Source organism: Somniosus microcephalus, chromosome 11 (assembly GCF_052327205.1).
Source record: "Somniosus microcephalus isolate GS21.2 chromosome 11, FLI_Smic_1.0, whole genome shotgun sequence".
NCBI lineage: Eukaryota > Metazoa > Chordata > Chondrichthyes > Squaliformes > Somniosidae > Somniosus > Somniosus microcephalus.
The window spans coordinates 230488241-230503467 of record NC_140997.1 but is presented as its reverse complement, the minus strand read 5'-3'; the positions used below and the strand labels follow the sequence as shown (position 1 = coordinate 230503467).

The following is a 15227-nucleotide window of genomic DNA, read 5'->3' as shown; positions in this document are numbered from 1 at the left end:
ATTTACTCAACGTGGCTCACACTGGAACTGATCTGTACAGATTACTACTCAGGGCTATATACAGGTGTGGTCACTGCCGGTACTGCAGTATACATGAGCTGTAAAAGATAGTTCCCCCCTTAAAAGGTATATACATTACAGTAAGTCTTTCTTTTTTTTAAAACAATTGAGCCAAACTGACTGACTGGCTAATCAGATAACTCGTGAATGACAGGAATCTATAGTTCCTGCATTAGTCAAGATACTCTAAGTTATATTTTTGGCCATAACACGTTCTGTATAGCTGGTTTTCAACCAGAAATTAATTTAAACAAATTTTTTTTTGTAAGGAGAAAATAGGAAGTTAAAGTTCTTCTTTCACAATGTCATTCTGATATTTATGTATTCCTTACTTTTATACGGGTGCAGTTGCACTGCAAGTTGGCATCAGTGCAAAGCTGTTTACACTTTGCATTTACACCACATCAGTTCAGAATCGATGCAGAGGCCAAAATGGTAAAGGGGGGGGGGGGGGGGGGGGTAAATCCAAAAAGAATATCGTCCCCACCGCCCACAACCTACTACTACAATTTGTATTTATATAGCACCTTTAACATAGTAAAACGTCCCAAGGCGTTTCACAGGAGCGTTATAAAACAAAATTTGACACCGAGCCACATAAGGAGATATTAGGGCAGATGAGGGTCACAGAGGTAGGTTTTAAGGAGCGTCTTAAAGGAGGAAAAAGAGGTAGAGAGGCAGAGGTGTTTAGGGAGGGAATTCCGGAGCTTAGGGCTGAGGCAGCTGAAGTCACGGCCGCCAATGGTTGAGCAATTAAAATCAGGGATGCTCAAGAGGCCAGAATTGGAGGAGCGCAGATATCTTGGGAGGGTTGTGGGGCTGGAGGAGATAACAGAATTAGGGAGGCGCGAGGCCATGGAGGGATTTGAAAACAAGGATGATCACTTTAAAATCGAGGTATTGCTTAACCGGGAACCAATGTAGGTCAGCGAGCACAGGGGTGATGGGTGAACGTACATAAATATATTAAACTGGAGGGAGTTACTCCAGTTACTGTAACTTTATTAGTAGATCAATGTAGAAAGACCTAGGCCTCCAGAAGCCTGGGACCCCATTTATCACAAGCCCAATATGGATTGACTCAGTTTTTTTTTAAAATCATCTCCATCACTCTCCTCCCCCCCACCCGCGCCCCCACCCAATACCAGCCTTGCCCTATCACGAGTTAGGCCGAGATGATTTAGCCCACTGGATTTAATTCTTCCAGAATACCAACCCCTACCATCTCCCCATTACAGTATCCAGCTGCTTGTTCGGTTCATCTGGTTTCCTGGCCTCAACCAGCCATCCCTTCCTGGAAACCGTTGCAGCTATAAAGGCAACTACTGTGTGAAGAAATACTCCCTGGTAATTGTCGTGAACATGCCATTCACAACCCTAACCCTCTTGTCCAACTTCCCAGGCATATCTTAAAGTATAGTCCCAGGTTTTGTTTTTCTATCCTGTTACGTACCTTATGTCCCCCTGTATGGTTCCCTCTTAGAAGTCTCTCTTCAAAGCTGCAGATCCCCATCTTATCCAATCATTCCCTATAGCTCATCCTTCTAATATCAAGGATCAACCTCATTTAGTGCACCATCCCCCCCCCCACCCCGCCCAAGCAATGCTGCGGGACATGTACTGGTTTATAAAAGTATACTTCCTTGTCCCAACCCAAGGCTATTTCTGTCGAGCTCTTCGGAGGCTGGGCCGAAGGTCATTCTTGGGGTTGATGGTCATTCCTTCATTTAAATAAATAACTTTGTTGTGTTAGCGTCCTTTAACCACACTGATGTTAGGGAGGAAGTGACTCACAAAAATATTTAAATGATATTTCTCCACCAACAAGGGAAAAGAAATTACAGTGAGTCAGTTTCCCCTCCCCAGACACATTCTGTGGTGTTTCTGTTAAATTTAATTTACTTAAGTGTCATTGTTAGTGTTACTCATCACTAAGATGCCTCAGATCACCATTACCAATCATGTTCCTTTTTATTCATTCCTGGGATGTGGGCGTCGCTGGCAAAGCCAGCATTTATTGCCCATCCCCAATTGCCCTTGAGGAGGTGGTGGTGAGCCGTCTTCTTGAACCGCTGCAGTCCGTGTGGTGAAGGTGCTCCCACAGCGCTGTTAGGGAGGGAGTTCCAGGATTTTGACCCAGCGACGATGAAGGAACGGCGATATATTTATGTGGCTGGTCCAGTTGAGTTTCTGGTCAATGGTGACCTCCGCAGGATGTTGATGGTGGGGGACTTGGCAATGGTAATGCCGTTGAATGCCAAGGGGAGAGAGCATTCAATGGCATTACCATCGTCAAATGTGGTTCGGAGGCCCACTTGTCAGCACAGCAAATGTTGAATCCTAGTCCCACCACGGTCATTTATTGATCCTCATGTACTTTTCCTCATTGCATGGAACAGGTCATGTGCCACTGTTAATGAGGGACAAAGGGATGAACTGACTAAGGTACCTTTAGCTCATTGCAATATGATTAAAGAAAGCAGGGTTGGCGTACAATTAAGCTCATGTTTACTACTGTACAACGCTTCTCGGCCATGAAGCCATACTGCTAGCTGTAGCTCAGTGGGTAGCACTCTCGTCTGAGTCAGAAGGTTTTGGGGTTAAAGTCCCACTCCAGACACTTGAGCACAAAATCCAGGCTGAGACTCCAGTGCAGTACTGAGGCTCCGCTGCACTGTCGGAGGTGTCGTCTTTCGGACGAGACGTTAAACCGAGGCCCCGTCTGCCTTCTCAGGTGGACATAAAAGATCCCACGGCACTATTTCGAAGAGCAGGGAGGTTCTCCCCAGTGTCCTTGCTAATGTTTATCACTCAACCAACACCTAAAAGAGAAATAAAAACAGAAAATGCTGGAAACACTCAGCAGGCCGGGCAGCCTCCGTGGAGAGAGAAACAGAGCCAACGTTTCAGGTCTGGGACCCTTCGTCAGAACTGGAAAAAGCTGGAGATGCCTGGCCTGCTGAGTATTCCCAGCATTTTCCGTTGTTATTTCAGATTTCCAGCATCCGCAGTATTTTGCAATTATACCTAAAAGAGATTGTCTGGTCATTATCACATTTCTGTTAGTGGGTCTTACTGTGTTCAAATTGGCTGCCGCTTTTTCTACATTACAGTGACTACACTCCAAAAGTACTTCATTGGCTGTAAAGCGCTTTGGGACATCATGAGGTCGTAAAAGGCGCTATCGAAATGCAAGTTCTTGCTTTTTTCAGAGCAAGGCAAAACGATTGCAGACGCTGCGTTACACTCGAAACCTACAAGCTAGGTATTTTGTAAATAAATGTTGAAGTACAATTTTTTTTTAATGTGAATTTTGTAATCAACAGGTGGCAAGAGATTAGAACTATTTCGGGCATCCAGTTTCAGTAGCAAGCACTCATGTCGGGTAGAACGACTTGTGTTTCAAGTGCAGGACGTTAAAGAGAAAAAAGGACCAACACCAAGCGGGGAGGGAAAGGGCAAAAATCGAGGTAGAGCAGGGTTCGATGCAGAATAAAGCTCGCCCTACTCACCATGGACAACCGTCCCTCGGTCCCAGCTTCAGAAGAGGAACCTCCTCCTGCACCAGTGTGAAATGCTGGCACTTGCCGCACTGGTCAACAGAAAGGGCCCTTTCAATAAGATTGCCAACTTAGTGCCAACGATCGCAGCAGTTCTGCACTCTGGGCCAACGCATGATGAGAAGTAGATGGATACTCCCAAACGTAACTTAATGTAGGACCTTCACAGCCAGCAGATGAAGATGTCTTCCATCCCATCAGTTCAGGCTGGATCTGAATCCCATTGCAACAGGGGAATGCCTGTATCTAAACCCACTGCATTGCCCATACCTCAATACAATACTTTATACCTTCATCCACGCCTTTCTTAACTCCAGACTTCATTATTCCAACGCACTCCTGGCTGGCCTCCCATATTCTACCCTACGTAAACCTGAGGTCATCCAAAACTCGGCTGCCCGTGTCCTAACTCGCACCAAGTCCTGTTCACCCATCACCCCTGTGCTCGCTGACCTACATTGGCTCCTGGTTAAGCAACATCTCTATTTTAAAATTCTCATTTTCAAATCCCTCCATGGCCTCGCCCCTCCCTATCTCTGTAATCTCCTTCAGCCCCACAACAACCCCCCCCCCCACAGATATCTGCGCTCCTTTAATTTTGCCCTCTTGAGGATCCCTGATTTTAATCGCTCAACCTTTGGTGGCCGTGCCTTCTGTTGCCTGGGCCCCCGAGCTCTGGAATTCCCTCCCTAAACCTCTCCGCCTCGCTACCACTCTTTCCTTCTTTAAGACGCTCCTTAAAGCCTAGCTCTTTGACCAAGTTTTTTGGTCACCTGCCCTAAGTTATCCTTATGTGGATCAGCGTCAAATTTTTTGTCTTAAAATATTCCTGGGGCGTTTTATTACGTTAAAGGCGCTACATAAATACAAGTTGTTGTTGTTGTTAACCAGGGCTTTTTGCTTTTAGTCAGAAGGACTTTGGAACTTTCAGATTTAAAGAACTCTGCTTACATAAATTAGTGGCCCAACTTTTGAAAGGGATGGGGCGGGGGGGGGGGAAGCAGTGTAAAGGTACAGAATACTGCCCAACCATCATAAAATCAAGCGAAATAGTTTTAGAAGCATCCATACCATTGGCAAGTAGATATCGAACAAGGTCCTCATGCCCACATAGACACGCATAATACCTGTTACACAAAATGAGAAATTAGTGGTACTGTAATTATACTGATCCAACCTATTCCTTGAATTAGAAGGGCAATAACTTGATCATTCAAAAAAAAAAATTGGCCTTTTTAAATAAACGCAACATTTTTGCTGGACTTGAGAGAAACGTCTTTGAATAGTTGAGTGAAATTTCATTTAGTGCTCGAACTTGATGTTGAAAGTTACAAGTGCTGACTTACAGAGCCTCAATATATTTTTGTGACTTCAATGTATTTGTCATCCTGCACAAAGGGCAATGCAGTTACAGTCAGAGAGAAGTTAAAAGGAGCGCGCCTTCATAAAATGTGCTCTCAAGGTATTTAGATTACAGCGCACTGTTGCTGCAGGTCGGGTTTCAGCGAGACGGAACCCGGTTTACACTGCCTGGCTGAAACTTGAACTCTGCTGCCCAGGAGTTCAAGTTTAAAGATGTTTTTTAAAATGTCCCCCCCAATCCCCTTTTATACTTGGGGTTTTACGCCACACTGGAGATACACTCAAAGTGGTGTCAAAACAAAGCGGCGAGAGACAACCTGCTCCAGGGACTCTCACCCAGCTTCTCGATGGAGTCAGCTCGGGCCCGCGACTTCAAATCTGCACTCCAACTTTAGCGCTGGTGAGAAGTCGAAACCACTTCATGCAGACCCTACAGTTGCAGTGTGAACACACCCTAAAAAATTCTTGTATCAACACAAAAGCAAACTGCAAGCTCTGTTACTGTGCACAACAGCTGTAGTTATTGTTAAATACTTAAACCTACAATAATAATAAAGGCAGTTTGCAGTTTCTGAAGCAGCCTGGTTTAACTTTGGCATTTTTAATTTTTCCTTCCTGTTTCATTGCAACATGTGCCGACGCACTGCATCATCATGTATTTTGCAACATGCCAATACCGATGAAATAATGAAGCCATCTAGCATTTGGCACAGACCCACAGGTTGACATGGTAATGACAAATAGCACCTTAAGCGTTAGTGCATTGTTAAAATATCCTTTCAAGGGTTAGAGGCATTCAACACCAAAATCAAATTAACAACTTGCACTTATAGGAAGTACTTGCATTTGCAATAGCACCTGATCATGTTTCTCAGAAGTATTTCATGCAATGAAATGTTTTGAAGTGCAGTCACCGTATGAATCCACTATTTTGCGCCAAGCAAGTTCACGCAAAGAGCAATGAGGCAAATGGTCGGTTAGTAAGTTTTAGGCGGTATTGGCAGAGGGAGGAATATTGGCTGTGACACCAGCAGAGCTCCCACATTTCTTTGACTAGCCATGGGATCGTCAATGTCCACCTGAACCAGAGGAACAGGCAGGCGGGTGCTCGGTTTAACATCACACCCGACGCAAAGGATGGATTAGGAGAAGGGAAACCATAAGCGAACAAAGATGTTGAAACATTTCAATCGGGTCACCAATTTGCCCCCATGAGCAAACTGGTGACAAATCGCCAAATGCAATATATGGTGCCTTCAACACAGGGAAATGGTTGAATCATGGGAGGAAAGGGGCAGGGGCACCAAGCAGGAGTTGGGAGGGAAAGAGTTATGGAAGGTGATTCGAGAAATTGGTCACTAGGTTTTGAAAATGGTGCAAGACGTAACAAGGCAGATGGGTTCAGTAAGACAATCCCAGAACAAAGGCACATGAAGGTTGATGGTACTGCCCCGATGGAGGTTTGGTGCGATTAAGACAAGATTATAAATTTTCCTTACAAGCTAGTGCATTTCTCTACTCCTACTTTAGAACATTTATCAGTTAAAATATTTGTGTTTCCAGAAAAGGCACTTGTATTTTGAAATCTAAAAAGAATCATAGAATAGCGCAGCACAGGAGGCGGCCATTCAGCCCATTGAATCTGCGCCCGCTCTTTCGAAGAGCAATCCAGTTAGTCCCACTCCTATTCGCTTGCCCCATATCCCTGCAATTTTTTTCTCCTTGGAGTATTTATCCAATTCCCTTTTGAAGGCTACTATTGAATCTGTATCCACCGCCCTATCAGGCAGCGCATTGCAAATCCTAACCACTTGTTGAAGAAGATCCTTCAGTATGAAAAAGGTTAATAGATCTTAATTATAGCTTGGTTTTTATTCAGAAATCTGGTCAAAGGGCTATAGCCCGTTGTGCAGGACGTGAACAAGACTGAAAAGAGAAGGAGGAAACAGTGGTGACCCTCTGCACCTCCGAGGCACTGCTACTCCCCTGCCTGCCCGTCTCCATTGATGGCAGCGTCTTCAACCACCCTTGAACTTTCTCCCGGAATTCCTTTGCCTTCTCGCTTCATCTCCAACTTCAAAAGGCCTACTCAAAAATTTACCTCTTTCATGTTGCATTCCATTACTTTCCCCAACTGTTCCCTAATTCCTGACTGGTGTCCGTCAGTAAAGCGCCTTGGGACGTTTGGCTCCATGGAAGGTGCTATATAACAACTTGCTGTTGTTTAGGTGATGTCAAGCTTGGATTCCAATAGCCTGAAGATTGTAGAAGCGAATACGTTAAAAGGAGCTGTCTGCTTTCGTTTAAGGAGCTTTCAATTAAATTGATGGATTGCTCAGCATTCCAATTAACACAGTTTTAATTTTAAAACAAAAACACTTTATAAAATAACTGTTAAATGAAAAATCTGACACTGTGACCTGCATTCTGGCGTTATCTCGATGATACCCAGACTCCAAGGGTTAAATTACGAGGAGAGATTACACAAACTAGGGTTGTATTCCCTGGAATTTAGAAGGTTAATGGGTGATATGATCGAAGTTTTCTAGGTATTAAGGGGAACAGACAGGGTAGATAGAGAGAAACTATTTCCGCTGGTTGAGAGGTCTAGGGCTAGGGGACGTAGCCTAAAAGTTAGAGCCAGACCTTTCAGGAGTGAAATTAGGGAACACCTCTACAACGCAAAGGGTGGTAGAAGTTTGGAACTCTGTTCCGCAAACGGCAATTGATGCTAGATCAACTGTTTTGTTAAATCTATCAATTTCAGATTTAAAATTAAGGTATTAAGGGATCTGGAGTTAGGCCCCAGATCAGCCATGATCTCATTGAATGGCAGAGCAGGCTCCAGAGGCTAAATGGCCCACGCATGTTCCTATCTTCTTGTTGTGAGACTCAATCCCAAAGTGGCAGCTGGCAAAAGATCAGGGCAATACACTGGGGGGGGAAGGGAGGAGGAAACAATGAAGTCCCCCTATGGCTTAGTACTGTTGAATGCCCTTCATGGTCAACACTCACAGTCTAGGCTCACACATGAAGGCTGGTCATTTGCACGAGGTACTGAAGGGCAGCTTTTTCCCATGGAACTGTACCCCAAGCTAGAGTCTGCACCTTCAGAGGAGAACGGTTGGAAAAATAAATTGTAATTGCAGCATGTAGCTTCTTGCGTTTTTATACGAAAAATTAAAACACTTGCTGATTAGTTGCACAGTGCACTGCACGGCGCCACGGTAGTGAGAGACAAGAGCTTTAATACCCTCCCTCGTGTCACTGCTTGGATAGCTCAGCTGCACAACAGCAGGAAAACCCTCTCATGGGACTTAGTACAAGTAGTGGGTGTTCCTAGAGGGGCTGGGGGCACTGGAGGACAAACATGGATTTTTAATATACACGTACAAGTCAATCCGTGTTGGCGATGTATATGGGAAGTCAAGACCAAATGTAATCTTCAACAGGATGAACTTGCATTCATATAGTGCCTTTATGTAGAAAAACGTCCCAAGGCATAATGGATGCCAAACCAAAGGAGGAGAGTTTAGGAGGGCTGGCCCAAAGCTTGTTCAAAGAGATGGGGTTTTAAGGAGAGTCTTAAAAAGGAGGCGAGGGAGGCGGAGAGATTGCTGGTAAATGTGGGTGGTTTAATTGAACAAGGATAAGCAGATATCATTCTGTCCCCATTTTCAAGTTGTACATTCTGTCATTATTATTTCTATAAAACATTGTTCAATATTATTCATAGCTAAATTGAAAAAAAGTACAGCAATTTGGGAAACAGAGGAATAAAACTGGTTGGAGCATGGGAAGTTTCCGAGGAGCTGTTACATGCAAAATAGACACTACAGTGCCACCAATGGTGGAAAGATGTAATTACAGCGTGACAAGTTGACATAGGCAGTTTCCATTATAAATATGAACGTAGGAATTTATAATGGAAAGTTGGCAAAAGCGTGACACAAACAGAACAGGAAGTAAGCTTTTGTAGATGGGAAGTGTGCATACACATAAGATTTCTAATATATTATAGATAATCTGTACTTACAATGGGGTACTGTCCCATTTATCTTTTACATTTAATTCCACATCTCTCTGTTCAACCAGATAGCTGAAAAAATAAAATAAAATTCTATTAATATCTTACCTAAAATTGCGTACTGAACCTGACACAAAGATAAAAAGTACGTAAATGCTGGGTGTTATAAATCTCATCAAGAAACTACTTATGAAATAACGCTGGACGGCCAGCTGGCGGCGCCGTCCAAGGAGTATAAATACTCAGGCGTTGGCCCCAGCTTTTCAGGGACATTTTGTAAGACAAGGAACTAGTGAAGTACAACTAGACCTCCATGTTCTGAAACAAGTTGATTAAAGCCTTGCTTTATACTCAAACCAAGTGCGTAGTGAGTTTTATTAAGTCACTGGGCATCTGAAATAAAAGCAGAAAATGCCACAACACACAGCAGAAACTTAAAGAGCAAGTTGCACTTTTGGTTGCACCCTTCCATCAGAACCAAGATTCTGTGTATTTTCTGCTTTCATTATGCTGATGTTAGGGCAGACAAAAAAAAAAATTGAATGAGTCTCCATCTCTCTCCCTCATTCCCTGCTCCAGCGAATGGAGAACTCAACACTCCAACATCAGAAGTAATGGTATTTGAGACGGGGGATCAAAACATCCCGAAGAGGTCGACCTGTAACAGCAGCAACAACTTATGCATATCTTATAAATCATGCATCACATATAATGTGAGCATTTACTGGCGTCAGCCGTGGCTCAGTGGGTAGCACTTTCACTTCTGAATCAGAAGGTTGTGGATCCAAGTGCCACTCCAGAGTCTTGAGCGCGTAATCTAGGCTGACACTCCGGTGCAGTGCTGAGGGAGCGCTGCACTGTCGGAGGTGCCGTCTTTCGGATGAGACGTTAAATCGAGGCCCTGTCTGCCCTCTCAAGTGGACTCAAAAGATCCCAAGGCACTATTTCGAAGACGAGCAGGGGACTTCTCCCCAGTGTCCTGGACAATATTTATCCCTCAACCAACATTACTAAAACAGATTATCTGGTCATTTATTTCTTTGCGGTTTGTGGGAGCTTGCTGTGCGCAAATTGACTACATTTGCCGATATTGCAACAGTGACTACACTTCAAAAGTACTCGATTGGCTGTGAAGCACTTGGGATGTCCCGAGGTCGTGTAAGGTGCTATATAAATGCAAGTTCTTTCTTTTTCTTTGCTTCTTTCAAGTGATGCCAAGGTTTTAAAAGCCTGTAGCTTGTAATAGAAACATAGAAGATAGGAGCAGGAGTAGGCCATTCAGTGAGATCATGGCTGATCATCCAAATTCAGTACCCTGTCCCTGCTTTCTCCCCATACCCCTTGATCCCTTTAGCCTTAAGAAATATATCCAACTCCTTCTTGAATATATTTAATGAATTGGCCTCAACTGCCTTGTGTGGTAGAGAATTCCACAGGTTCACCACTCTCTGGGTGAAGAAATTCCTCCTCATCTCAGTCCTAAATGGCTTACCCCTTATCCTTAGACTGTGACCCCTGGTTCTGGACTCCCCCGCCATCGGGAACATCCTTCCTGCATCTAGTCTGTCTAGTCCTGTTAGAATGTTATAAGTTTCAATGAGATCCCCTCATATTCTTCTAAACTCCAGCGAGTATAAGCCCAATCGACCCAATCTCTAATAAGGGCAGACAGAGAGAGATAAGTGCAGGTTACCACAGCTTGAAGCTTTCATGCTACCAGCACATCGGACAATCTGCGCAGTAAGAGAAGAGAGTGCTACCACTGAGCCACAGCTAACACTAGCTTCAGGGCTGAGAAGTGTTGCACAGTAGGAAACATGAGCGCAATTGTACTCCAACTTTGCTTTCTGTAATCAACAACAACTTGCATTTATATAACGTCTTTAACGTAGCAAAACGTCCCAAGGCGCTTCACAGGAGTGTTACCAAACAAAATTTGACACCGAGCTACATAAGGAGATATTAGGGCAAAGGACCAAAAGCTTGGTCAAAGAGGTAGGTTTTAAGGAGCGTCTTAAAGGAGGAGAGGTAGAGAGATTTAGGAAGGGAATTCCAGAGTTTAGGGCCACGGCTACCAATGGTGGAGCGATTAAAATCAGGGATGCTCAAGAGGCCAGAATTAGAGGAGCGCAGATATCTCGGAGGGTTGTGGGGCTGGAGGAGGTTACGGAGGGGTGAGGCCACGGAGGGATTTGAAAACAAGGATGAGAATTTTAAAAATCGAGGCGTTGCAGGTCAAACTTAACATTGAGCTAAAAGGTACCTTATTGTGGACCTTCCAACTCAGAGGAGACATCTCCACTTACAAATCCTGAGGAAATTGCAGCAATACACGATAATACAGGTAGACTATCCTTTATCCGAAAACCTTGGGCCCAGCTGTGTTTCGGTTTTCGGATTTCAGAAGGTTTTCATCTCCGTATCTGACAACAAACACTGTTGCTTAGCAACAGCTTGTAAACACTCGGGCCCTGCCTTGGAAGAGTCTCTGAAGCTGTTGCTAAGCTACAGAGACTCTTTCCACAGCCTGAGTGTTTAAAAAAACACTAGGGGAAGAAAAAAAACAAACAAAACGGCTGCTGATTTCTGCCGTTAGATCGAGGTTTCCGGCTCCCCCTGCTCCGTATCTGAATTCCTCGACTTAGCGGGGGTCTGGGGCTCGACTGCTGCCGCCAGTTGTGGGAAAGCCGGATATCGGCTGACTCCTACACTAAGCTGGCCTGCAAATCAGGTCGGGGGGGCGGAAGAAAAGACTATCGGACGGGCCGCTGTATTGTTGGGTTCACTCTCCCGGTACCTCCTTCACACTGCCCGGCTCGGCCTGCAATCTCCTACCCAGGAGGGAACTCTGTGACCCTCTGCCCTGCTCACAGGGAAAGGCAGAGCTCCCGGACCACTCCTGTCATGTTTGGCGCCACTCGGGTCATGTCGTGCGCACGACTTACGCTCCACAAAAAAACTTTCGGTTTTGAGGTTTTCGGAAGTGTGGATAAAGGATAGTCTACCTGTATATGCTCATTACAAAACATTGGTACCACCAACACTGCCTCCACAAGATCCTGCAAATCCATTGGCAGGATAGGCGCACCAACGTCAGTGTTCTTGCTCAGGCCAACATCCCCAGCATCGAAGCTTTGACCACGCTCAATCAGCTCTGATGGACGGGTCACATCGTCCGCATCCCCGCTAAGAGACTCTCAAAACAAGCGCTCTACTCGGAGCTCCGACATGGCAAGAGCGCCCCAGGTGGGCAGAGGAAACGCTTCAAGGACACCCTCAAAGCCTCCTTGAAAAAGTGCAACATCCCCACCACCGACACCTGGGAATCCCTGGCCCAAGACCGCACAAAGTGGAGGAGAAGCTTCCGGGAAGGCGCCGAACACCTTGAGTCTCTTCGCCGGGAGCAAGCGGAAGCCAAGCGCAGGCAGCGCAAGGAGCGCACGTCAACCCAAGCACCCCACCCACCTGCCCCTTCAACCACCGTCTGCCCCACCTGTGACAGAGACTGTAGGTCCCGCATTGGACTCATCAGTCACATTTTTAAAGTGGAAGCAAGTCATCCTTGGTTCCGAGGGACTGCCTTAGAAGACGACGATGACAAAACATTAAATACATTTTTGAAATAATATCAACTAGTTGTGGTCAAAATACTATGACCTAGAAATTACTGTTGGTGATATTACCAGACAAACACTTAACGCGTTCATATCACATTCCTCCTACTTTTCAAACACAGCATTTACCTGCATATTTTAAATGGGTTAACAGCTCCACTAAAATATCGGGCAGAGGAACTTTGTAGAAAAGCTTTAAATGTCCGTCTGTCGATATTACCATCAGTAATCTCCAGGCTTATGGATTTTGGATTTGAAGCTCAGCAGCAGAATTACTAGATAGGTCATTTTGAAATTATCAGCCATTAATTATTTATTATAAATTATCCCTTTGCTGCTTCTCGTATTCCAGCTTCCACGCTGTCATCCTGCTCCAGACGGGATACAATCACCATCAGTGGCAGCTTCATTTTGAGATTGTGCTAGCCATGACAAGCCAGCAGCTGACAGGGCTCCGACAATATGAACTGCCGGAAATTCGAGCTTCTGACAGGGTCAGGAGGACCCACCCAAATTCTCATGGGTTCTCGAAACTTCCGTCAGAGGCCCCCCATTTTGTTGACCGGGGCTGGGGGGTCTAGAACGAGGGGTCAGTCTCAGGATACAGGGTAGGACATTTAGGACTGAGGTCAGGAGAAATTTCTTCACTCAAGGGTGGTGAACCTGTGGAATTCTCTACCACAGAAGGCTGTGGAGGCCAAGTCACTGAATATATTTAAGGAGATAGAGTTCTAGACACAAAAGGCATCAAGGGGTATGGGGAGAGAGCGGGTATGTGGTATTGAGATAGAGGATCAGCCATAATCATATTGAATGGTGGAGCAGGCTCGAAGGGCCGAATCCTGCTCCTATTTTTCTATGTTTCTATGACCTCTCTAACGAGGTTAATAGGAAACCGGCACTACGCTGTAAGCAAAACCGGAGAGTGGGTCTTCGCTCCAGTATTGCCGCCCCAGTGTCCTAACCCATAATGTTAAAATAGCTGAGTCACTCCTCCGTGTGTGGCCGGAGACATAATTCGCAACTTCAGTTATGCGGAGAGACTGGAGAAGCTGGGGTTGTTCTCCTTAGAGCAGAGAACGTTAAGGGGAGATTTGATAGAGGTGTTCAAAATCATGAGGGGTGTGGATAGAGTAAATAAGGTGAAACTGGTTCCACCAGGAGGGTCGTTAACCAGAGGAAGGTAAGGTGGGGGGGGGGGGGAATTCAGGACAATCCATTTGACCATATTATAAGACAGATTTAAGAAGCCGGGGGGAGATGAAGAGACATTTCTTTATCATTGCCTTTTTTTTTTTTTTTAAACACAGCTGTTGTGATCTGGAACACACTGCCCGAAAGGGTTGTGGAAGCAGATTCAATAGTAACTTTCACAAGGGAATTAGATATATACTTAAAAAATGAAATATTTGCAGGGCTATGGGGAAAGAGGAGTGGGACTAATTGGATAGTCAGCACAGGCACAATATCCCGAATGGCCTCCTTCTGTGCTGTATGGTTCTATAACAACTCCAATCTGATTGACGGCTGAAAATTGGCAACATTTAAGCCCTGTAGACCACTTAATCAAGTGGCATGCTTGATATTTCACATGTAACATCAGACATCTTCACCGATTGTTTGATTCCCTTATGCAGCCGCTGGCAAGACTCACCCTCAGTACTTACAGCAATGTGGTCACTCGGGGTATTTAGAAAGTTTATGCCAAAATAGTATGAGGAGGAGAGAAAAACTGCGCTCAAGCCAATATGTTTTAATGTGTGATGCGTTACCTGGTCAACAGACCTCCCTCAACCTACACGATCAGAAACAGATTAACTGCTCATTCATATTAACCGTTGCTATTGACATAAAGGGTGATATCCCTCCCCTTTAAAGGTTAGAGCGCTGCCCCTCCCCTTTAAATACTAGGCCCAGACGTGGCAACACATAGCTTACATTGTTAATCTGTATAGCAGAAGGCCTGACCATATAATCGGTTGTGGTGTACCTATGGTAATAGAGGGATCACGTCCTAGTTTCCATTACATTTTGATGAATTGCATTAAGTGCTCAGAGGTTCTTTCTTGAACTCGCTACCTCAGGGAGTGGTTGAGGCGAATAGCACAGATGCATTTAAGGGGAAGTTAGATAAATACAGGAGGAGGAAATGAATAGGAGATGCTGATGGGGTGAGATGAAAAGGGGTGGGAAGAGGCGTGTGTGCAGCATAAACACCAGCATCGACCAGTTTGGCCTGTTTCGGTGATGTAAATTCTACCTCATTCCTGTTTGTGAGGCCTCACTATGAGAAAAATGGCGTTTCTCTGAATAGTCTCTTCATCAGTACACCCCAAACCCGTGACCTTTACCACCCAGGAGGACAAGGGCAGCAGGCACATGGGAACACCGCCATCTCCAAGTTCCCCACCAAGTCACACACCATCCGGACTTGGACACATATCAGCCGTTTCTTCATCGTCGCTGGGTCAAAATCCTGGAAATCCCTCCCTAACAGCACTGTGGGAGCACCTTCACCACACGGACTGCAGTGGTTTAAGGCGGCCCACGACCACCTTCTGAAGCGCAATTCGGAATGGGCAATAAATGCCAGCCTTGCCAGCG

At 45.2% G+C, this 15227-nt stretch overlaps 1 protein-coding gene across 5 annotated transcripts in view; it reads right to left on the bottom strand.

Moving 5' to 3' along the window:
• The window catches only part of abtb1 (ankyrin repeat and BTB (POZ) domain containing 1), a 98572-nt gene that overhangs the window by 59613 nt on the left and 23732 nt on the right, over window positions 1–15227 (bottom strand). The window contains exons 1-3 of one of the 5 annotated variants that reach the window (XM_086002102.1): window positions 9019–9081; window positions 7084–7237; window positions 4692–4747 (exon numbers count right to left, since the gene is read on the bottom strand). The exons of 1 other annotated variant lie outside the window; for it this stretch is intronic. Coding sequence is in view for 2 of the 4 variants with exons in the window: in XM_086002097.1 (XP_085858223.1) it covers window positions 4692–4747; window positions 9019–9081 (119 nt within the window). In the remaining 2 variants the exon portion in view is untranslated. Of the gene's footprint in view, window positions 1–4691; window positions 4748–7083; window positions 7238–9018; window positions 9082–15227 lie in introns of those variants that run through there. 3 more of the 5 variants (XM_086002097.1, XM_086002098.1, XM_086002101.1) reach the window with 3 other exon arrangements.